The sequence below is a fragment of the Canis lupus genome, chromosome 19, assembly GCF_003254725.2.
Source record: "Canis lupus dingo isolate Sandy chromosome 19, ASM325472v2, whole genome shotgun sequence".
NCBI lineage: Eukaryota > Metazoa > Chordata > Mammalia > Carnivora > Canidae > Canis > Canis lupus.
Window position 1 is genome coordinate 53,561,691 of NC_064261.1, and position 24,297 is coordinate 53,585,987.

Genomic DNA, 24,297 nt, shown 5'->3' on the forward strand with positions numbered 1-24,297 from the left:
TCCTGCTAGTACGGAAGCTGCTGAGGGAGATCATTGACCTGAATAGTCAACACTAGTGAGAGAGAAGCCTTGGACCAGTGGAAGATGGCACCACAGAAGAAAATAGCAAAAGGAAAAATGAAAAGACCAATCCTATTGAAAATGTCAAATAGGCCAAGAAAGACTGCCTTCAAATGCAACAGGAAATCTATGTAGTGATGCTAGAGGATTCTAGAGTCCATACCTCCTGTGGTCCTCACAAGTACACTTAAGGGGGTGGTATTACCATATCTCATTGGACATATGAAAATACAATGACTCAAAGAGGTCTTTCCTTTCTTTTTTCCTTCCACAAATATTTGTTCACAGTATGACATACCAGGTACTATTCCTGGCACTGTGGATATGGAGGTAAGGTCCCTGCTTTTGTGAGCTTATATTCTAGTAGAACATGACAAATAACAAAACAAATGAATGAAATTATAAATTAATACATAAATAAGAAGGAATATCGGATTGCAACAAATTTAATGAAGAGACTTAAAATAGGATAGTATGGAGGGAAATTTTTCAGGTGACCAAAATTCTCTATATCTTGATTGTGGTAGTTACAGAATTGCACGCATTTGTCAAAATTCATAGAACGGTATACCTTATAAAGGGTGACTGGCCATATGTAAATTATATCTCAATAAACTTGACCTTTAAAAAATAGGATCCTCCCCAAAAAGTGACAGGAGGCTACTTTAGATTGAGCAACAAAGGCCTCCCTAAGAGGGTAGTAATTAATATGAGATTTGAGCACAAGAGAGATGGAGAGGTCATTCCAGAGAAAGAAAACAGTAACTGCAAAATCCCTTTGGTGAGAATGAGCTTGGCACGTTCAAGTTACAGCTGGGTGGGGGAGGCTGCAGATGTGGATGAGAACCAGAGCAGGGTGGGGTTAGAAACCAACATCAGGAGACCTGATGTTATTTTCAGTGCCACAGGAAATAGGTTTGTAAGCAGGGGAATTACAAGTCCTGATTTATGCTCTTAAAAGACCACTCAAGCTGCTATGCAGAGGATGACTTATAAGGGAACAAGAGTGGAAGAAGAGAAATAAGATTTTTTTTTTTATAACAGTCCACACAAGAGACTATGAGATCATGGACTAGGGTGGATACAGATAGAAGAAGGTCTAATACAATATGATGGTATTATATTGATTAAGATAACAAGTACATCCCAATCTCTATAGCTTGACACAGTAAACTTGTGCTTGATACTCCTGACTGGAGCACTTCTCTCTATCTGGTCACACAGAGCATTGGGCTCTTCTACCTTCCAACTATACTTTCAGGTAGGGCCATGGAAGTCCTCATTTAGTCATCAGATGCAAATGAGTGACTACTTGCTGGAAATTCCTACGGGTCTGGTCTGAAACTAGTATACATCAAATTAACCCACACTCTGTTAAGTAGAACTTAGCCATCTACTCCATGCACCTACCCGCCGAGGGGGGCAGAGAAATGTAGCCTATGACTGTGCCCAGATAGAAAGGGAACCTGGTGTGGTTATCATCTAACAATCTCTGCCACATGGAAGTGGAGCAAGAGAGGAATCAAGGAGGAAGAGAGGAATCAAGGAGGAAGTCTTGGACTTCTCTCACTAGTGATGCTTGGTAACTGTGGTGAAAGGACATCTGGGAGACATGCTGGATTCCTCTCCTTCCTTTAGCCCCACCTGTTGTACTAAAAGAAGGGATGATGAGTGGAAGGAGACACAAAGATCTTGCCCATAGCAACGGAACAGAACATAAAGGCAGAGGAGGAGGAAATGATTCCTCCTTCAAAAGTGAAGCTGTCCCTGATGATACAGATCCTTCTCTTTGAAGAAGGCTGCACTCACCTAAGTGCAGTGAATCTTTCACTTACCTGAAAGATTTCAGGTCAACACAAGGGGGACAGCATAGCAAGGATTCACAACACTGGTAAAATGCCAACCAGGTGGTCTCTGAGTTTCCAACAATGAGTTCTGTGGTCGTCTCACTGAGTCAGGGGAGACAACGGGATGGGGAGAAGGAGGTAGAGTTTCCAGGTCTTATCAGGCATAGGGAGCAGTTTGACTGGAATAAATGCATATAGGGGAACACCTGTAAATAACCTTGGAAGGCAGATCATAGGCAGATTTGGGGAACTGCGTTTTGTAAGGAGGTAGGATGAGGAGAAGGATGTTAAGTAAATAAAATTTTACCTCCACCTCCTTGTTCTTCTCTCCTCCTCTTCTTCTTTGTCCTTGTCTTAATATTTGCATCTGAACGTCCATAGACCCCCAGTCTTCCGAAATTATCCTTTGCTTTAGTACCCATATAAGCTCACTTCTTCCTATAAATCAGGAAAGATCAAGTCATGCTAACAGTAGGAACAACCCCCCCCAAAAAAAAACAATAAAGGTTCATATTTCATTCATGCTATATAACATAACATCAGGAGTTAATCAGGGATCCAAGTGATGGAATAGCCACCATCCCAAATGTTTTCTTCCACGTGGGCCAAGGGAAAGGGTTCTGGAGCATCGGCAATCAAGTGTTTGGCTCTGAGATAACATATATCATTTCTGATCATATTTTATTGGCCCAGGAACAATTGCATGATCCCACCAAACCCTGGAAAGCCATAGAGTACGTACGTGCCTCCAGAAGATGGAGAACCAGAAACACTCAGTGGGCATTACTACTGACTATCACACCTCTATGGGAAATCCAACGTCAGGTCTCTTTCAGTGTCATATTCACTTTCTAAAAGCTTTTTGATATAAAATAATTAAATCTTTCACTTTTCCATATATTTGCCATTGTTCAATGGAGGCCCTATCCTGCTCACTGGCCCTGTAAAAGTTGGCAGCCTTCCACTTGAAGATTCTTAAGTATTTATTGAATTAATGAGTGGAATGCCACATATATTATTTTATTTTATTTTTATTTATTTTTAAAGATTTATTTATTTATTCATGAGAGACGCAGACTGATAGAGAGAGGCAGAGACACAGGCAGAGGGAGAAGCAGGCTCCTCGCAGGGACCCCGATGGGGGACTCGATCCTAGATCCCCGGGATCATGACCTGCACCGAAGGCAGGTCAACTGCTGAGCCACCCAGGCATCCCTATTTTTTTTTTAAGAGAAGAGAGAGCACATATGCAAGCTGGGGGGAAAGAGGGGGCCACGGGAGAGGGAAAGAGAGACTCTTAAGCAGACTCCATCCTCAGCGCAGAGCCCAACACAGGGCTTGATCTGATAACCCTGAAATCATGACCTGAGCCAAAATCAAGAGTCAGAGGCTTAACCGACTGAGCCATCAGGAACCCCCATATTTTATTTATTTAACCTTGTTCTACGTCATGCATCAGAATTTCTCTCTCTCTCAAAAAAAAAAAAAATTCTCTCCAGTTGTTTTAAATTAGAATGATCTTAATTTCCATTATTGTCCTTATTCCCGCACTAGTCCATATGAAGATTTTAGGATGGGTGAGGCATTCCTGTAGCATAATTTCACAGCTTTACTGGAAATGTTCTTAAAGATGTCTTTCGCTAACATATTTTGTAATTCACTGAGCTCCACCCTTTCCTTTTCCTCTTGTTTTTCCTTTTTCTTTCCAAGATTACAAAATATAATCAATAAATGATATAATTTGTGTTTTAGCTTTCATACTATGGCCAAAGAATTGCATTTTCCTACAACATTTTGCTATTCAAATCCAGTCTTTTTAAAAGTATATCATCAGATATGTATGAGATCTCTTGGAATTTGTTTCTCTTCCCTCTTTTCCTTGTCTTCCTCCATCCACATCCACCTGACATTTCTTCCTATCTTTTCCTACCAGCTGAGACTGAGCTTATAAAAATAAAATCTTAATATGCCTCCTCTTATCTTCTGACAGATATCTAAAATTCTATTTTAGAGTCTTTTTTTTTTAAGTTTGTGTAACAGTGACATCACTAAACCACTGTGCTGGCTTAGGAGATCTCAAGCTTGTTCAGTGCAGGCTTAGACCAAATCAGATGTGGAGGTCTCTCCATCCTGTTTTTAGGTATCTGGTAGCTGCTTTGATATATGGGTATTGGAACATTGTGGAAAAGCTACCAAAAGGGGAGCTGCCTCTGCAAAAAAAAAAAAGAAAAAAGAAAGAAAGAAGAAGGAAAGAAGAGGAAAAAGAAAAAAGAAAAAGTGTTGCTGTGCTGTCAGTAACTGACAGGAGCAAGAGGAGACACTGCACACCTTGGGACGGGCCAATCAAGAGATTGGGGCAGGCAGGTGTGGCACAGCATTGGTCTACAAAGGTAGAGCATTTGACTGGTAATCTGTTGAGCCCCTGAAAGGAACTTTTTAAAGAGAAAAGTGTGTCTTCTCTCCGCTCCCCATACACGTCCTGGGTAGTGCTAAGAGTTGGAAAGAATACCTACTTATCTTAGGCAACTTCCAAGGGAAGTTCATAAGCCACACTCCCTTTGCTACTCTTCTTCCCCCACTTGTCCTCCCCTTAGTTCCCACTCATACCCACTGCATCTTTTCTTTTCTTTTCTTTTTTTAAAGATTTTATTTATTTATTCATGAGAGACACAGAGAGAGAGGCAAAGACACAGGCAGAGGGAGAAGCAGGCTCCATGCAGGGAGCCCGATGTGGGACTCGATCCGGGATCTCCAGGATCACACCCCAGGCTCAAAGGCAGATGCTCAACCGCTGAGCCACCCAGGCGATCCCCCACTGCATCTTTTCCATAGAAAATCCTCATCCGAGCACTGGGTGTTATTCTGTATGTTGGCAAATTGAACACCAATAAAAAATAAATTTATTATTAAAAAAAAAGAAAGAAAATCCTCATCCACTTCTTTTCTTCCACAATAGAAATAGAACAAAAGAACAGTCTGACAATAGAAATGAACACTCTCTCAAAACCAGAGACCACATCTATTAGGCACGGTTTTCAATTTGCTTGATGAAAGGGAGGGTAGGGTTTCCAAACATTGTATGGAGGTAAGGGGAAATATTTGTATTTTGGGGAGTTGGGGGAGAGGAAATGAAGTCCTCTACCTGGATTGGGTTAATCCATCAAAGCAATCATTAAATTTTCATGTTAAAACACCGCTCATACCTTCCTATACTTGGGGCTTCATTAAAATGCAAATAAACAAAGATGTTGTTGTTAATTATTTGACCTAAGTAAAGATTAATTTCCAACCCCTTCCTGAGAGTGACTTTTGATAAATGAGAGCCAGGGGAAATTGGGTATTTCAAAGAAATGTGGAAAGGGCACAGCCGGAAATATGTGACCAGGCAAAGAAGAGGAAGCTGTGATGGTTGTGCTGCAGCCTTCCTTGTGTTATATTTACTTCCTAAACCGCAAACTTAAAATACTCATATAATTCTACTTTCCAGAAAAATGTCATGGTTTGTTCCTTCCAACTATCCATTCATCCTGTTCTCTCTGACCACGGCTGTGTTCCTCACAGTCACACCCACGTGGTCTAGACTATATCCTTTTTTGTACCAAACTCAAACTCTCTAACCCTCTCAGTGAGCTGGGATACAATTCCCTCATTTCTCATTTGTTGTGGGGCCAAAATAGAGATTTTGAACCCTAATAATTTTATGCATACCTCAGCGAGCATCCAGTGAATTTTGCGTCCTCACAACTGCTCTTTCCAGGAGAGATGAGAGCAAGCCTTCAATGTTCAGTGCAAAGACACCTAGGGGATTCCAGGCTAACTTCAGACCAGGCAAGTCCAGAAAGTTGGCATTTTCAAAGGATTCCAAGTCACTGGAGGGACGAAGAAAGCACGAGAGAAATGAATATAAAAACAAATGGAAAGCGATTTGGCAGCAAGAGTAGAAAAACTAAAACGTTGCCCCCAGATGGCTGTCAGTCAACGGGAAATGGCACTAGCATCAGAGCAATGGGCCTATCCCTAGATCCACGGACCCTCCACAAAAGGAGTGGAAAGCTTGAGCTATTTTAAGGTATGCTGACTTTACTACTATTAATTACCACCTTTTATTTTGATCACCTTCAAAGTTAGAGTGGGGGGAAGCTAGGGTCATGTCTTTATTAGCTCTATCTACCCCCCTCAATCCCTTTCCCCCGATCTTCAAGAAATTTGTGTTATATAATAAGGTACCCCAGAGCTGCTGGGATGTGTCCTCAAGCTCAGAGATGGAGCTACTTTTCTGGAAGTTGATGTGTTGACCTGCTGACCACAATAAACCAAGGTCTGCAAGAGATCCACGCCAGGACACACACAGACAGAGGGTAAAGACATCACTGGAGACAGCTTAGGATTTACCAAACTATGTACACCTTTGTTTTAAATTTCCTCTACAAGCTTGGCAATATTTAATGAAAATTACAGTAACAGTACCAGTGTCAAGTTCAAGATGAGTGCTTGACTCTAAACCCCACGCTCTATAATGGACTTACTGCAAATAAGACATTCAGGGTTTTCTCTTAAAATTCCTACCGAAGTTTTCTGTTTTTGTTTTAATCACTGCTGAATCTACAGCGAGTTACACAAACTTCCTAATTGAAAAATGTGTGTGACAGACAGACTGAACGAACCACTTTCCAAGTACATGAATTTTAAAGTGTAGATGATCATGCTATATCCTTAATTTTGGTTGCCAATGCAAATGAGTCAGAGGATTTGCTTCAGACACTGAGTTAATTGTGTAACGCTACAGTGAAAAACCCCATTGGAGAGTACTTGCTGACCTCACAGTTGAAAAAACCATTTAAAAGATGTGGAAACCAGATGTTTCAGTCACATTTCAGCCTCTGCTTGGAGAGCTTATCCTGAGCAGCCTCTAACAGGCTATTGCTTCTCTACAAACTAAGATATGATCATCTTTATTTCCTTATTTGTCTTGCTGTGGGAAGAGGCGCACGGATGGGGATTCAACAATGGGATTTTTCATAACTCTATATGGCTTGGTAAGAAACTTCACTCATGAGCTTTCTTATTGGGGGCGTTACTTCTTTGAATTAGTGGAGAAGTGAGTCGAAGGAGAAAAGTAAAGTTTTCTGTTCTGTTCAAGGCTGCTGTTTTAAAACAAAATGCTGAGGAAAAACAGCTATTGGAATGCACGTGCCTTAAAAAAAATGACTGTTCTTGCTTTCTAAAGTTAAAAAATAGTTTTTTATAAAGTGAACTATTCAGTAGAAGTTAATATTTATATTCCATATGAAAAAAATAGTTTTCAAAGCAGATGTGATGGTATAGAGTATGGGAAGTTGAGCAAAATAATAACACCGTATTTTGTATTTACTTCAATGCATTTGCATTCAGCTTTCATAGCAGGTAACCACAACAGAAACATCACAGGTAAATTGGGATATACAATGATTTTATAATCATGTGCCTGTGTTCTCTGACCTGTAATGGATATCTTGCTTTTTCCAAACATCTTTGGACTGGTTTGATGCAAAGCCACCTTGTAATGCAGAACAAATGAAGAAAAGCTTGTATTTCTGAATGGAGTCTCACCACTTTGATTCCTCTTGCTTGAGCTATCCATATAAATACTTTTCTACCCCTTTTGTTAGACAAGGAAAGTTTCTTGTGTTGTTTTGTTTTGTTAAATGTAAGGAATGACAAGCGCCTGTGAATATAAACAATAGACCAAAAAAGGCTAAATAGGGAAAACTCAAAATACCCTGTATGGCACTCTAAACTATGCTTTCTCAGGCCACAAATTAACATTGCTTTATGTTCATCACTGTGTGCGATTGTGAAAAAAATTTTAATCGCTCAAGGAGAAAAGCGACAAATTCTTGTATAAAGTAAAGAAATACAGAGAAACCAAAATTAACCTAGATCTTGGTTTTATGCTTGCCAGGAGGCACATGGCTGTGGAATATTTTCCCTTTCAGCATGTGTCTCTCTGGAAATAACTGCAGCCATGCGGATTTCATTAAAAAGCTCGATTTGCAATGCACAGCCTTGCCCCCTTCAGCTTGAGCCTGTGAACTAGTTTCATGCTGAACAGTGCGATCCGTTTGGCCAAGATGGGGTCTGGGACTTTCTCGAGGAGTGAACAAGTCTCTTTGTTTATTTCCTTGCACATCCCCAAACCTAAGAAATATACACATTTGTTACAAGTGGAAAAAACTGCCGTAAAGCTGGTAAGATGTAAATCCACATGCACAAACCTTGAAACGCTGTCAAAATCTCTAATGATCAAGCAATTTGGAGCTGTTGTATTTTTTTAAGTGATGCTGTATATTACAAAAATGTGAACATGGACAATAGAAGTTCTGTCCTAGAGGTAGAGGGGAGCGCACCCAAATGTTAATAGTGTATGCTGCAAATCTGAGGCTCAGGGTAATTGCAAATTGCTTCAATCTGGGACAAATTATTGACCAGTCAGGCTAACACAAATTGTTTACAGTTGGTTAGGTCAATATGGTATTAAGAACTATTTAGAGAAGGAAGAGAGTTGGGTAGGAAGGTAGGAATCTGCTAGTAACTATCACAAAACAAAGCACTTTAAGCTTTTGGCCTCAGTTCTATACTAGTAAAATGAGAAAGTCAAAGCAGGGGACCGCTAAGGTTCATTTTTAACTGTGGCATCTTCCAGTTCCTTAAATGGCAATTATGATTCCTTAAATAGTAAATGTTTTAATGATAAGGACAAGACACTTCAACTAATTTACATAGATTATGAAAATAAAAATTGCCCAGGTAAGCACTTCTTTTCAGCCATTGTATTGAATCTTAAAAAAGAAGAACAAGTAACATTATCTTGAGCTCCTACTAGGATCCAGAAGTCATGCTCGTAGGTTTTAATGATTTACATATTCCAAAGCTATCATTATTCCCATTTGATAGATGAGGACACCGAGGTGTAGGCAGTCGTTTGTACAAGGTCACAGAACCAGGAGGAGAAACTAGAGCCAACGTGCCCCTGTCGTCCCATGCTAACAGGAGAACAAGGGTTGGTTAAAGACTCAGTTTGAATGAATGACTGTGGGCTATAAAAATGAATAAATTATTCCTTCTGAAAGGTAAAACTTTTAAAATTATGACTCATTGGACAAAGGACCAGCTTAGTAGTTTAAAATTCTGAATTGAGGAATACTTTCAAATAAATGTGTACTTAAAATTGTCAAACACATACGAGATTTCAACTGTTCAAAGGCAAAATAATAGGAAGTTTGTTGCTCTTTCAGGAAAAATATAGAATACGATTTAATGAATTTAAAACGCTATCATAAAATGCTAAAATGAATGAATAAATAAATAAATAACATGCTAAAAGGCTACATTTCCACCATTTAAATTACTATCTTACTACTAGATGAGTTCTAGGACTCGAAATTTAAGAAAAATCACCTGGACGAAAGCTTAAAATTGTTTTTCAAAAACCTCTCTGTTAATTAATTTCTCCCTATGAACGTCACATTTTGATTAGGGAGTAAAACACAAGGAAATCTTAGTTTGAGAAACATGTGTAGACGTTAAATTAATTCCTACTGGTAAAGACCGGATAGCCTATATTCTCAGGGAACATACACAATTTTAACATTTTTGATCATCTCTGATATGATACAGGAGAAAGCTCAACACATCCCCTTTTTCTACCAAAACTCTTGGTACTCTTACTTCAAAATAAAGGCGCTTCCATGGCCTGCCCACTCGTGTCCGGGTCGCCTGAGACCAGGACTCGATCCTCAGCACTTGGCAAACCACATGGCATATTTTCAAAATAACCAGATTGGAAACCAGCCACAGTTCGGTGAAGGAGGCTTCACCACACGAGGGGCTCTAGGGCAGGAGGCGACCTTCGGAGGACGGGGGGAGCTTTGATGTTCCTTGCGTCCCCTGGCCTTGAGCTTCCGATTGACCGTGGTCTTCGGTGCATAAGTGTCGGGACTTTACTGTGAAATGTGGGGACACCTCGCAGGCCGCAGGGGCAGGACAAGGGGGCAGCAGCATCTCCGTGAACGGCCGGGTGTCGGCCTCGGCCTGGGGGCCCGTGTCTTGCTGCGGGCCCAGGGACCTGTGTCTTCCTCAGGAGTGACCTTATGGGTGGTGGGCTGTCCGGGTCACAGCACCAAGATTTCATCACAATCTGGTCATCTACACGGAACCACGGGTCACAGCACCAAGATTTCATCACAATCTGGTCGTCTACACGGAACCATTAGAGCTGGTGTTATGATTATTGTCCTGGAAAACGTCTCACGTTGTTTCTATGGCAAAGTGCACTCCAAACTCAAAACAATTTAAACAGTGATGTCCTGGAAGACAATCCATTCTGACTTACACCCTAAAATATGTTGGGAACAGCACGTAAACTAAAAAAAAGACAAACCAGATAAAGAATTTGGCAACTGGTAGTTCGCCGTGCCCAACTTTTTCTTTGCTGTGTTTGAATCTATATTTTTTTTCCTTAACGCTGTCCTTATTTGCTTGGGATTCCTTTACACCTTCCCGTAGTTTTTGATTTGTTTACTAAATTCTCAGTTATGTCGCATTAGTCACTTCCCTCAAACGGATATTTTGGGTTATTTTCTTCCACCTTTGTGAGCCTACAGAGCGGATCAATTTCCATTGGTTTCTCTTGCCCTCCCTCCCCCCCCCCCACTGTTTACCCTTCCAAGTTCTCAACTGACCAAAAAGAAAGCCAAAAAAGTCAAAACTTTGTCACCTTTCAATAGTGCAGAAACCCAGTGTTGGTTTGCAGCTTTCTTTCAGGGCATCAGTTCAGAAACATAAGTTAGCCTCCAGTTTCCTCCATGTCCTCAAATTTCTCTAAAATTCCCCTCATTCATATTTTCCCCGAAAAAGCTTTCTAACCATGAAACGTACCCACCCGAGGCCACTGGCCCAGGAAACTCCTTGGCAGGAAGCAGGGCTGCGCAGGCCCCTGGGGAGGCCACCAGGATGGATGGATGCTCTGCCAGGATGGATCCTACCTAGTGTGTTCACGGCCTTTTGTGAATTCGCAGAACAGGCAGCTGGCGTGTACCACCGGGAAGCTCGCTCGGGCCGCTACAGGCTCACGTACGCCGAGGCCAAGGCCGTGTGCGAGTTCGAGGGCGGCCGGCTCGCCACCTACAAGCAGCTGGAGGCGGCCCGCAAAATCGGTAACGCGTGTGACCTACGGATTTTCTCCTTTTTCACCCCCGGGGAGGGTGGGATCCCACCTTCCTGTGGCCCCTTCACAGGGTCTCTCTCCGGGGCTTCCAGAAGTTCTCGAAGCCCCGTGACCTCTCTGCTCTCTGGCTCGGCCCACCTGCTCTGCCCAGAACCAGGGGGAGTTCTTAGTGCTCACCACTTACCCAGGGTCACAAAACATTGTGACCTAATAGAATTAGAAGTCAGAGGAGAACAAAGGCTCATTATCCCAACATCACTCCAATTCCTTCCTGATTTAATACTTCTACTCATTTGTACCACTGCTCTATCTTAACACCCGCCTGGGTTTCCTTTGATGTGAAATGTTATACCGTGATGAGTTTTTCAAAGAAATTTCTACTGATGCTTGGTAGAAGAAATACTGAATTTGGTGACTTTTTTTTTTTCAAAAAAAATTTTTTTAAGATTTATGTATTTTGAGAGAGAGAGAGAGAGAGGAGAGAGAGAGAGAGCGCGCCCATGTTGGGTGGGGGGTACAGGGAGTTGGAGGGGCAGTGGGAGAGGGAGAGTCGCAAGCAGACTGCACTGAGCGAGGAGCCCCAGGCCGGCCTCCATCTCCCAACGCTGAAATCACTGCTCTGAGATCACGACCCCAGCTGACACCAAAAGTCAGATGCTTAACCGACTGTGCTCCCCGGGTACCCCTTTTCCCCGATTTCTGTAGGGTAAGTGGGAGAATGCAGTTGTACTTGAGGATCAAAAGAAAGATAAGCAGGTTGTAAGACGGCAGGAAAAAGAAACTGAGACGATGATGACCAGAGACCTGGTGCAAAGGCAGTGATTAACTAGTGCTAGTTCCTTCTTTTTAGGGGAAAAAAAAATGCACCATGATCATCTCTCCTGGTGGTTTTACGTGGATTTACAAGAGAATCCAAAAGGCCACCCCCATTCGGAACTCTCTTCTCCACTGAAGAAACCCCTTTGCTGATAAAAAACAAAAACAAAAAAACACCTGGCAAAGCTTATGCTGCTATTATACGTATTTCTCAGGACAAAAATAAAACTGTTCTCTAAAAATCTGCAAAGTCCGGCCAGCACCTTGCTCAGTCTAGACCCACAGAGCAGTTGGGGTTGCGGTACCTGGCACGACAGACACAAAGGCCGAGCCATTGCTGGCTTCCCGGACCTGTAGTAGAACCGCTCCTGGGTGGCAGCGGCCAACATTGAAACAGCCTCTGAAGCTGGGCAGGGAAAACAGGGCTGACACTTTGTTCAGAATTAATGAGCACGTTTATCCCTATTCAAATTTTTAGACATATTAGCAAATCTTAATTGGTCCTGGAATAGAAATTAATTAAATTATCATTTGAAAAAAAATTATTTTCCAGGACTGATGGTAATTTCAAAAATTATTTCATGGCACTAGATAGGTCATTTAGGAAACGGAGCCAGCTCTGAACTTGGATTGTTTTCGCATCCATGGGATTCTGATTTCCAGTCCATCTGCCTCTTTTTTTTTTTTCAAGTAAGACATCATTTTCTAGTAAAAGTCAGATGTTATATTTTATATGTATTCAAATTTTATTTTATTTTTTTTTAAGAACCGTTTTCCAAAATAATAAAAATTAAAGAAAGAAAACCATTTTTCTCCTTTTACCTACCTGGCTTTGGGCAGTTGAGAAGGGGCCACTTTTGTTAAGATGACCTTCACTCAGCTGAGGGGTTTACTGGTTAGTCCATAATCCTTTCCTTCTCTTGCAGGATTTCACGTCTGCGCTGCTGGGTGGATGGCCAAGGGCAGAGTTGGATACCCCATTGTGAAACCGGGGCCCAACTGTGGATTTGGAAAAACTGGTATTATTGATTATGGAGTCCGTCTTAATAGGAGTGAAAGATGGGATGCCTATTGCTACAACCCACATGGTTTGTTAAAAATTATAATTTTATACTTTGCTAAAACCATTACATGTTACTAAGAGGTTAATAAAAACAAATGGCTCCTTCTCCCAGAGATAAATCAACTTGGTGATGATGACTATTAATAACAACAACCATTTACAGAGTGATTATGCTGGGCCAGACACTGCCTCATGCTCCTCATCTACACCGTCAGCGTTCGTGATGACTCTGCAAGGAGCTATCGTTCTACCAATTTTATTTTATTTTTTAAAGATTTTATTTATTTATTCATGAGAGACACAGAGAGAGAGGCAGAGACACAGGCAGGGGGAGAAGCAGGCTCCCTTCTCCCAAGACGCAGGACTCGATGTGGGACTGGAGCCAGGACTCCAGGATCACATCCTGGGCAGAAGGTAGATGCTTAGCTGATGAGCCACCCAGGTGTCCCTGTTATACCCATTTTAGAAGTCAGGAAATTGGATAATTAAATAACTTACCCCAAATCAGATATCCAATAATTAGCAGGCAGGGCAGGATCCCAGATTCAGGTCTTTTTTCTATTCCTGACCACAAAGGAAAAAAAAAAAAGCAGCTTATAAACTTGTCATGGTTAATTAGCCCAAACAACAAAGTGATACTACCAAATGTTAACTGTTCAAAATTACCCCTTTGATAGAATGGAGGAAAAAAAGAGACCAAGTAAACTTTTCCCCTAATTTCTTTTTGTGTATAAATTCTTTAACTTCCAAACTAAGCAACCCTCACTCTGTGGTTTGTTTTCACAATGATATACTGGATATACTAGTTTTATTATATAGTATATTTTTATTTATATTTTCCCATGGTTGATTGTAGCTAGGAAAATTTTTAAAAGAAAATTAGGGACGCCTGGGTGGCTCAAGGGTTGAGTGTCTGCCCAGCCCAAGGCGTGACCCTGGGATCTGGGATCGAGTCCCACATCGGGCTCCCTGCAGGGAGCCTGCTTTTCCCTCTGCCTGTATCTCTCATGAATAAATAAATAAATAAATAAATAAAATCTTTAAAAAAAAAAAAAGAAAATTGATTCAACATAATTACCATAAAGAGCTATTCTTTGTTCATATTCTTGGAGAAAAAATAGATTGTTCTTTTTTGGTACATTTCCCCCAGGAGGATACTACAAAGAATTACAATATGTTACCAAGTCTTCCTCACATTTATGATCCCAAGCATCCTCAGGTGTTGTCCTGTGTCAATCTACCTTATAAGAAAGTCGCTATAGTGAAGTTACAGCGAGTTATAGTGAAGGTCTAGCATATTACTATAGAATTTATTATTTAATGATATTAACCATTGGAGAGCCATTTCTCATGCTTGTAACTAATCTTTATCTCAAATTAATCTGTATTCTAAGTAGAAAAGAATTTAACCTAGAGCCATCATCTATGCCCACTTAAGACAAAATATGAATAAATATGTATAGTGCATTTGTGCAGGACTATAATTTTCAAATCACCTTGACATACGTTAAACCTGTTATATTTAGTTCTCTATTTATTGTTAATAGTTCCCATATCTTCTCGTCCTCCCTCTTCCTTTTTCTTCAGTATATTTATACAAGCAGGCTTCTTTTTACTCTCAAGAGTCACTTTTATTTCCAAGTATATTCTCTGATTCTTCCTTTGCTTGATAGACTTTAGGATCCCTGAGCATCTATTCAGTCATTTCCACAGGTCAAGATCTAGGGGAGATGAAGAAGTGCTAGTGGAAAGTTCCTTACAGTATTTCCTTGCCCTTTTATAAGAGCGCCACCTTAACTGACACATTTTTATAAATTGCTTTTACTTCTCAGACAAGCTGAATCCTTTTTTACTCTGGGAATATTTGTACCGAATCCTGGGAGACTTGTTCTTACTCAATTCTCAGCTTACTTTTGGATTCAGTGACATGCTGATTTTTTAGGATGTGGTGAGCCTGAGCTAGCCCTGGGAGAGAAACAGTTCAATGAAAAATAATTGGAATGAAAAAATCATAATGATATCATAAAAAGAAACCAATGATTATAATTAACCAATAAAACACAGAGCTGGATAGCTAAATAGACAACCAAATAGCTCAATATTTGAATTGTGTCCTTATCTTATGGGATAGACAGCGGAGATAGGATGGTATGGGACAGAGCAAATCACTGCAAAAGCTGGCACTGTACATGCTTATGTACACATATAACCTAAGTATTATATAATATTCAAGAATACAATAAGAACAGCTTACGTTTTACTTAACACCCTTAAGTTATCTTTGATGTTGCTATCCTTTAATAGCCCTGTGAGGTAGGTTATAGGAGAGGCATGATCATATTTACTTTACCAATGAAAAACTTGAAGTATAGAATAGTCACAGAGCTCAGACTAGATCCCTGACCTTCCTTAGTCAGTCCTCTATCTTTCTAAGATCCTGTTCGGCCCTTGGGGAGATAAGCTTCCTTAACTTCTATGGCATTAAGAATTCTAACACAATTTTTTTAATAGCTATTTGAAAGGATAAGACTCTTGGAAAAAGCCTCTGATATAATGAAAAATGTCTTCAAATGCTACCACAGTCCCCATCACCACCAACATTCACATTACTTTTGAGTTTCCAGATTGATCTTTTTTTCAAGACATTAGACACTTACTTGATCTGAAATTGAAATTAACCAGGGCTTCTCCATACATTTCCCACCAGGTCACACTATATAATCACAGGTTCTGGCAGAGGTTGATTGTTTGTTCTCATGCCAAGTTAGAAGGCAGGACAGAAATCTATAAAATGATAAATGACTTTAAAAAACCAAACATGAGAAAGAAAAAAAAGAAAAAAAGAAAAAACCAAAGATGAATATCTCCATCAAATCCTCAAATATTAGGATTAAGGCGATAATTTAAAACCAGTGAAAGACATATAGAATGGTCATAAATTATTCCTTTTAACTGGATTAGAATGACCTTCAAGGTCCCTTGTGATCCTGAAATTCTATCATGATTTTCCAAACAGAATTTTTCTGACTCATTATCCTACGTGCCCAAGTCTCTGAAGATACAGTGTTGACAAAACAACACAAAGGACAAAATCCCAGCCGTCTTGATTGGGCTGTTGGTAACGTGGGTATACACAGTCATCAAAATACATGAGCATGTACACATGAGACACGCATTCTTTTAAAAAGTTTTTTATTTTTAAGTAATCTCTACACCCAGTGTGGGGCTTGACCCCACAACCCTGAGATCACTGAGCCCTGAGATTTGTGCATTCTAAGCTAAGAAGATAAAAAGCAAAAAAAGTAAATAGGAGCCCAATTAGTTAAATTGCTATTTTTTCTTGCTATTTTATCTTTTAATTCAGTCTATATTCATTTGAAAGAATTTAGTGATGAATAATGAAAACATTCATTCTTTAGCTGTAAGAATACATATTTAATATATCATTAAAAGTAATAAATAGGAGCTAAGAAGTGCATATTAGCTTAAAACAGAGGTTATATTTCTTCTAATGCTTTCTTTCTTTTCTTTTCTTTTTTTTTTTTTTTCATTGTATCCATTTCAGCAAAGGAGTGTGGTGGAGTCTTTACAGATCCAAAGCGAATTTTTAAATCTCCAGGCTTCCCAAATGAGTATGATGATAACCAGATCTGCTACTGGCACATTAGAGTAAAGTATGGTCAGCGTGTTCACCTGAGCTTTCTGGACTTTGACCTTGAGGATGACCCAGCCTGCTTGGCTGACTATGTTGAAATATATGACAGTTACGATGACGTCCATGGTTTTGTGGGAAGGTATGTGTTTCCCATATTAAGGAGTTAAAAATACCTCCAACGTTTTGTTTGATATTTAATTTTCTTTAAGGTCCCCACAGTTATTGATTATCTAGTATTTCTACTTCCCTGCAACACCATATCCCTTTTAGCAAAGATTTTTCTTCATAGGTGATGCCAGTCAGCTGCTGCATGCTCTTATAACTAAAACAGTGACAGCTGACTTTTGATTACTGTTAAGTTGTAAGAATCAAATAGTCTATTTAGAAGGACCTCAGGGCGTCTCAGTCAGAAAAGTGTGCAACTCTTCATCTCAGGGTCTTGAGTTCAAGCCCCATGTGGGGTCTAGAGATTACTTAAACAAAACTTTCAAAAAAAAAATTAAAAAATTAAAAGACCTCAGAATTCAACTAACAAAAGGAGGACGAAGACATGTGAATTGAGAAGTTTGTTGGGGTTTTTAAGTATTGTAATTACTATCAACCTCCTAAAATTAATTATAAATTCAGTAACGATTGCCTTTCTTCTGTGTACAAAGCATTGTGTTAAAGCATTATAAATGTAAGAATTAGGGGATCCCTGGGTGGCGCAGCGGTTTGGCGCCTGCCTTTGGCCCAGGGCGCGATCCTGGAGACCCGGGATCGAATCCCACATCAGGCTCCCGGTGCATGGAGCCTGCTTCTCCCTCTGCCTGTTGTGTCTCTGCCTCTCTCTCTCTCTCTCTGTATGACTATCATAAATAAATTTAAAAAAAAAAAAAAAAAAAAAAAAAAAAAAAAAAATAAATGTAAGAATTAAGCAAAGTATAGCCCCTTCTCACAAAATTTACCTAAACCTGTACAATGGACATTGTCTTTAAAATACTTTCTTTTTTTTTTTTTTTTTAAGATTTTGTTTATTTGTTTGAAAGGGAGAGAGCGAGCAAGAGATGGTGAGGGAGAGCAGGAGGGAGAGGCAGGCTCCCCACTGAGCAGCAAGCCCAATGTGGGGCTCGATCCCAGGACCTGAGATCATGACCTGAGCCCAAGGCAGATGCTTAACTGACTGAGCCACCCAGGCACCCCTAAAATAGCTTTCTTTGCCACAAAAACAAGTGCTCCTTTCCTCAATATTTCTACCTTGGTTTTTCAACACGCTGGGATACAGTTCTGTGTTGCCATCCCAGATCTTCAGTGTAGTTTAAACTTTATCTCACAAAATATTACAAATCAGAGCATATAATTATGTGTTTTATTTATTTAGCCCCCTACCAAATAACGCATATCTGAGACTATCCATTATTAATAGACTATCAGTTATCAATTTTCTATTATCCATAACAATAATTAAATGAAAGAAAATAGTAGTGAGGACACTTAAAAATGATACACTCAGTAGTTTGCTGTGACTTTGAAACGTGTAACTTAAAAAAAAAAGAAGGGGATCCCTGGGCGGCACAGCGGTTTAGCGCCTGCCTTTGGCCCAGGGCGCGATCCTGGAGACCCGGGATCGAATCCCACATCAGGCTCCCGGTGCATGGAGCCTGCTTCTGCCTGTGTCTCTGCCTCTCTCTCTCTCTCTCTCTCTGTGACTATCACAAGTAAATTAAAAAAAAAAAAAATTACTTAAAAAAAAAATGTGTAACTTAACTACAAAGAGAAACAAAGGCACTTCTTGCATAAATAGACAATGATTTTTGGAGGGAAGTTCTTTGTTTTGTTTTATCTTGCTGCTATGGGAAAAAAGTGCAAATAGTTTTAAAACATAGTTTGAAGAAGAGATGAAACAGGGTTGGAGAAATTAAGAGCAAAGTATTTATTGAAAGAATGGACATCCTACCTTGAGAATCAAGGTGACATTTTCATTCTAAACCTAGTTTCAGAAATCAGTTATAGCCCTAGATAAAATCATACACTGTTTTTTTAAAGGTTTTCAATAGACTGATTTGTTATTTATTGGATTTATATTATGTGATAAATTCGTCCCTTTTATGTAATGTACAAGGGAGTTCCTTTCAAGTCATGATTCAGATAAAAATCAATCCCTCTTGTGAAGTCCAATAAAATTTTCCACATTTAGATCAGTCTACTCTAGAATTCAGATTATTAATACCATCAGCCATCCACCTAGTCCTCTTTAACCATGAAGAAAACTTATGGGATTAATCAGAATCAAATTTAAAATTTTTCCAAACATATTAAAATTGTCTACTACACAAATAGTTTTGCAAGTACACAAGGTAGAAATGCCACATATTCTTTTTTAAGAATCTCATTTATAAAAAAAAAAAAAGAATCTCATTTATACTGAGGTCATTTCAAACAACCAACTTTGTTTTAATCCCTCTTTTCCCCTTACAAATTCAAGTTTAAAAAAAAAAAAACCCAAACAATAGAAAAAGGAGCCATTGCTTAGGAAAATAAAGCACTTTAAATACAGGTCAGAGCCATGTCCAGTAGCTGTGTAATATTCTTTTGTGTGACTTCTCTTTTTAAAAAATTTCCTTTCAGGTACTGTGGAGATGAGCTTCCAGAAGACATCATTAGTACAGGTAATGGCTCTAAATTGAGGTGTAGGACTGGGATTTGTTTTCCCAGTGTCACTGAAAGTGAAGAACCCAGTAGTTATTACTATTTCCTTTATTAAAGTTGAGAGAACCATTGGGACAGAGGTAGCTCACCAGCTTGTAAAATGCAGTGTTTCCACTTAAAGACTAATGTCAACTCCTTACACTAAAAATGTGTAAACTTATCAGGTGCAGGAACACAGTCTGAGATGGTCTGGAATCTGCAAACCCCCGAACACTGCTGTCGGTTATGACGTCCGTAACACGTGGTTATAAAAGACCAAATGTTTCATCAGTAAAGGCTTGAAAAGTATTTTCAAAAGTATCAAAAGTTTAAAAAATACCTTCTGTCACTGAAAAAATTTTACTATCACACTTAGTGCATTTGTATCTTAGTACAGCACTCCCCAGAGGCTGTGAAGAACACAGCTGCAGGACACATTTTGAATAGGTGTTGCATGAGAAAAGAACTCTAAGGTCAAGCGAATTTGGGAAACCTGAGTTTGAACAATGATAAACTGGTCTCTTTATTGGAAGATGTCAGGGAGCTTTTAATATGCTAATTATGCATAGTAAACCTCAAAAGGCCAGTTATGGTTGGCAATGAGCTCCAGAACTTTTTAACTCCTGTGAATTTTGTGATTTGGTTCTTTTTTTTTTTTTTTAAAGATATTATTTATTTATTCATGAGAGACACGGAGAGAGGCAGAGACCCAGGCAGAGGGAGAAGCAGGCTCCCTGCAGGGAGCCCGATGTGGGACTCGATCCAGGGACCCCGGGGTCACGCCCTGAGCCAAAGGCAGAGACCCACCTACTGAGCTCCCCAGGGGACCCATTGTGACTTGGTTCTATACAATGTGCCTGGAGCAATGAGCTGGTAGTCAAATATATTTACTTCAACAAGCAATACTACTGCCATTGGCCTATATGGATATTTTCTAGCTAAGAATCTTCACTTTCTTGGGTGTTCTTGTTTTTTTTTTTTTTTTCTTTTTATTTCCACCCCCAGCACTAGTAGTTGGCATTCTTACTTGCTCTTTTTCCTCCAAGTCAAAAAAAAAAAATGATCATAATGTTTTTGCAACTAAAAACAACAAAATACACTGCATTGCAATTTCTAAGTAGTCCTTAAGCTCAAATACCACTAGCTGAATTACTCCCACACCCTAGCCCTGAGGTGCACGGAGTTCTCATGAAATTCTCATTTATGCGTCATTATTACAAGAGATGGAACTCCTTATTCAGTCCTTGAATGATTAATGCTAAAAAAGCTATTCATTCTGTGTTAGCATCTTCCTAGTGAGGACAGCCTATTAAATTGTTTATCTCATTCTTTTCTTGAGAGCATATTTTACGTTAACAGAAAGTTACAGGAAGATAGGAGCTGTAGGAGGTAGTTCAGGGGGTGAGAATTCTATTTAAAAAAAAAGAAAGAAACAGGGAAAATCAAAGCCTGAAACTTGACATTTTTCTTGTTTTGTCTAAAATAGAAAAAACTTACTGCAAGCGTAATCAAATCAGTGTTTTTCTAACACAACTGCAAGGAATTGAAAAAAAAAAAAAAACCCACACAATTTATTATTCAGAGAGATAAACCAACACACAGAACAGGACACAGTTAAAATAGCCAAAGATTCAGCAAAACAGCAAGAGGAGGGAATTGATACCAAGTAATAGAAAAAGTTTTAAAATATATTTGAAGCATAATCCAGTCAAGGATATACTGTTAACATTTTGATCTAGTTTTCTTTTTAAATATGTGCTTATTCACGCGAGGAGATTTATATTAAAAAACAAAATCAGAAAATGAATGAACTAAAAACTACCCATAAACTACACCACTTTAATAAAAGGTATATAAAGTAAGAATATGCCCACTCTCATCTCTCTGCACCCAAGAAAGGCAGTGAGTGACTGCAGAGTGGCCATTGCCAGGTGTTTTCCTATATAAACAGTATTTACACAGATATCATGGACATATTTCCAAGTCAGCATACAGGATGTAGATCACCAAATTCATTTTAATGATTGCCTACAGGTTGCCGTACGGATGTACCAATATTTAAAGTCCTAAAGATGGTTTTTCTGATTTCCCTTTTTTGGGCCATTTCACCAGATATTTTTAAACCTCGACTTTGCAGTGCTCCTTTTTTTTTTTTTTTAAGAGTAGATTCCTAGAAGTGAAATTCTGAAAGCACAAGTGATTTCATTTTAAGTGTCAGTAGATGCTGCCAAATTGGCACTGGCCCTACAGTGCCACTTTGTATATATTGAGTAACCTATGAAATGTTATTTTTTGTTTGTTTTTAATTTAGGCAACTCTTCCAAGTCTGAGGAAAGTGTAGTGGATAAGAGCAAGTAGTGGACTGCACCAGGCTCAAATCTGGTTCCACCATGTTAGCTTTGCACCCTTGGGCTAGCTACTCAAACCGGGCTCTCTATGCCTCAATTTCACCTATAAAATAAATATTTTAATAATATCCACCTCATAGTGTTGTGGGGAATAAATGACTTAATAGATGAAAGGCACTTAAAGCTGTGCTTGGCAAAAATGAGCATTCAATGTAGGTGGGGTTTTTTGGGTTATTTGGGGGTTTTTTGTAATGAATTCTGGATCTGTGATGTGGATTAAGAAGACCTTTCCCTGGTGAAAAAGAAAAAATATTCTCATATTTTATTTTATATAATAACATTTTCCTTTTTATTTTTAAGCACAGCTTGGTCTTTAACACAGGTTAAATGCATTTAAGCACTCTGTGTAAAGTAGGGATTTAGGGTTGTGGCTTTGTTTCTTGCAACATAAAGCTTGTTGCCCTAACATCATTTATAAATAATCCACCCATATCTCATTGGCTTAAACTGCCTGACATTCTCCTGTAGTTCAGTGGCCATTCCTTCTATAAGGGAATAGCTTTTTTTTTTTTTTAAGATTTTATTTATTTATTCATGAGAGACCCAGAGAGAGAGGCAGAGACACAGGCAGAGGGAGAAGCAGGCTCCATGCAGGGAGCCCTACACGGGACTCGATCCCAGGACCCCGGGGTCATGCCCTGAGCTGAAGGCAGATGCTCACCTGCTGAGCCACCCAGGTGTCCCTAAAGAATACCTTTTTTTTTTTTTTTCATTTTTTAAAAGAATATCTTTTAAAACAGAATAGACAAAATTTCCTGAAGGACAGATTGAAGGGCCAGGGGAGAGAATAGGACAGTCTCTCCCCCTGCTACACGCGGCAGAGGAAGCACTGACTCTACAGCTTGAGAATCCAGCTCTCAATTCCGGGAGTCTGGTTCACGAATTTTTATATTCTCCTGTAAGAATGAGGAGTCTTTGAACTGCCAGCTAAATCAAAGCAGAGTAACATCTTTGTTTTTTTGCATTCTCCTCCCCAGGAAATGTCATGACCTTGAAGTTTCTAAGTGATGCTTCAGTGACAGCGGGAGGTTTCCAAATCAAGTACATTGCAGTGGATCCTCTATCCAAATCCAGTCAAGGAAAAAACACAAGCACTACTTCTACTGGAAATAAGAACTTTTTAGCTGGAAGATTTAGCCATTTATAAAACAAAAAAGGACACTCAGTGTTTCTGTTTGCATCTTTTGGAAGCCCTTTGATCTCACTTTTATATTATTATTAATAACATTTATTTATTATTTTTCTAAATGTGAAAGGCAATATCTGATACTTTGGGGGAAATTGGAAAATACAGAAAGCTTTAAATGAGAAAACAAAATCTCTCATAATCCTACTGCATAAAAATAACAAGCATTAACATTTATATATCTGTTTCTTTTAGTTATTTTTTAATTTGTGGTATATGTATCTATACGTATTTGTATTTGAAATTTGGGGATCCTGGTCCATGAACAGTTTAATATCTTAGTATTTTTAACCTTGAACTTTATGGTTTGAGGATTTTCCCATATCATTGAGTATTCTGCAAAACAGTTTGAACAGCTGTAAAATATTCCATGGTATGATTGCTCCATACTTTATTGTAGGAATTTTATGTTGCTTTCATAAATATTGTGCAATAAATATCCTTGAACATATGTATTTGTACAGCTCTCTAATTATTTGGGATAGGGTCCTTGAAGTAGAATTATTGGCTTAGATATTAGTTAAAATAGAATTTTCTTAGGGTCTCTGGCTGGCTCAATCAGTAGAGCATGCAATTTTTGATCTTAGAGTCATGAGTTTGAGCCCCACATTGAGGGGTGGAGTTTACTTTTAAAAAGTAATAAATGTACAGCTTTAAAAAAAAAATACAATTTCCTTTTTTTACGGGCAAAAGTGACTTATCATTATGGTTTGAATTTACAGTGAGATTGATGGTTGGTTTATTTATTTTTATTTCTTTTGTGAATTATTTTTTCATGTCTTTCACCTTTTTACTTATACAATCTTTTATTAATTTAAAAGAAATCAGTATATATCAGATATATAATTTCATGTCTGTCATATATGTTGCAATTTCATTTTATGTGAAGTTTGATTCTTACAATTTTTATTAAAGGTTAATTTTATTTACTGTCACACTTACTGATCTTGCTGGGGTCTCTTGTCTTTTTGTTTAGAGTGAATATTCTCATTACGGGTTGATATAGTCATTCATTAATATTTTATTCTTGTTGTTTTACGGCTTTGCTTTCATAGAAGTTAAAAGTCATAATTGTTACCCTTTATATGAGGGGGTAATGGTTACTATCCAATTAAATTCAACAAAAATGTATGTGCCTGGCACTGTTCTGGACACTTAGGAAACACTCAAGAACCAAGTGAACAAAAATCCCCAGGCTTGGGGAGCTTATATTCTGGTGGGAGGAGAGAGACAATAATCAAACATGATAAATTAGTAAACTACATATTAGAAATAGGTTAGAGGGAGTTCCTAACTAAATTACTAATGGAATGAGTATAGATTAAAAAAAAAAAAAAAAAAAAAAGGCTGAGAACTGTGGAAGAGCAAGATCGGCAGAGAAGACTTAGCA

At 38.9% G+C, this 24,297-nt stretch overlaps 1 protein-coding gene and 2 long non-coding RNA genes across 3 annotated transcripts in view; 1 reads left to right on the top strand and 2 right to left on the bottom strand.

Annotated features, from left to right (window-relative positions):
- Positions 1 to 1,592: 1,592 nt before the first annotated feature.
- Positions 1,593 to 13,193, bottom strand: LOC118351493 (uncharacterized). The gene is made up of 3 exons (XR_004806985.2): positions 12,755 to 13,193; positions 5,616 to 5,776; positions 1,593 to 2,345 (listed from the first exon to the last, which is right to left on the bottom strand). It is a non-coding gene; the product is annotated as an uncharacterized LOC118351493 (long non-coding RNA).
- Positions 6,755 to 23,842, top strand: TNFAIP6 (TNF alpha induced protein 6). Its single transcript, XM_025432002.3, has 6 exons — positions 6,755 to 6,943; positions 10,964 to 11,101; positions 12,855 to 13,016; positions 16,557 to 16,785; positions 19,254 to 19,294; positions 22,699 to 23,842. Exons 1-6 carry the CDS (start codon positions 6,850 to 6,852, stop codon positions 22,866 to 22,868), a joined length of 834 nt encoding a protein of 277 aa, XP_025287787.3. The 5' UTR covers positions 6,755 to 6,849; the 3' UTR covers positions 22,869 to 23,842.
- The window catches only part of LOC112649657 (uncharacterized), a 46,978-nt gene continuing 36,165 nt past the window's right edge, over positions 13,485 to 24,297 (bottom strand). Inside the window, exons 5-6 of the long non-coding RNA XR_007403788.1 lie at positions 15,649 to 15,775; positions 13,485 to 13,555 (exon numbers count right to left, since the gene is read on the bottom strand). This is a non-coding gene — a long non-coding RNA (uncharacterized LOC112649657). The remainder of the gene's footprint in view (positions 13,556 to 15,648; positions 15,776 to 24,297) is intronic.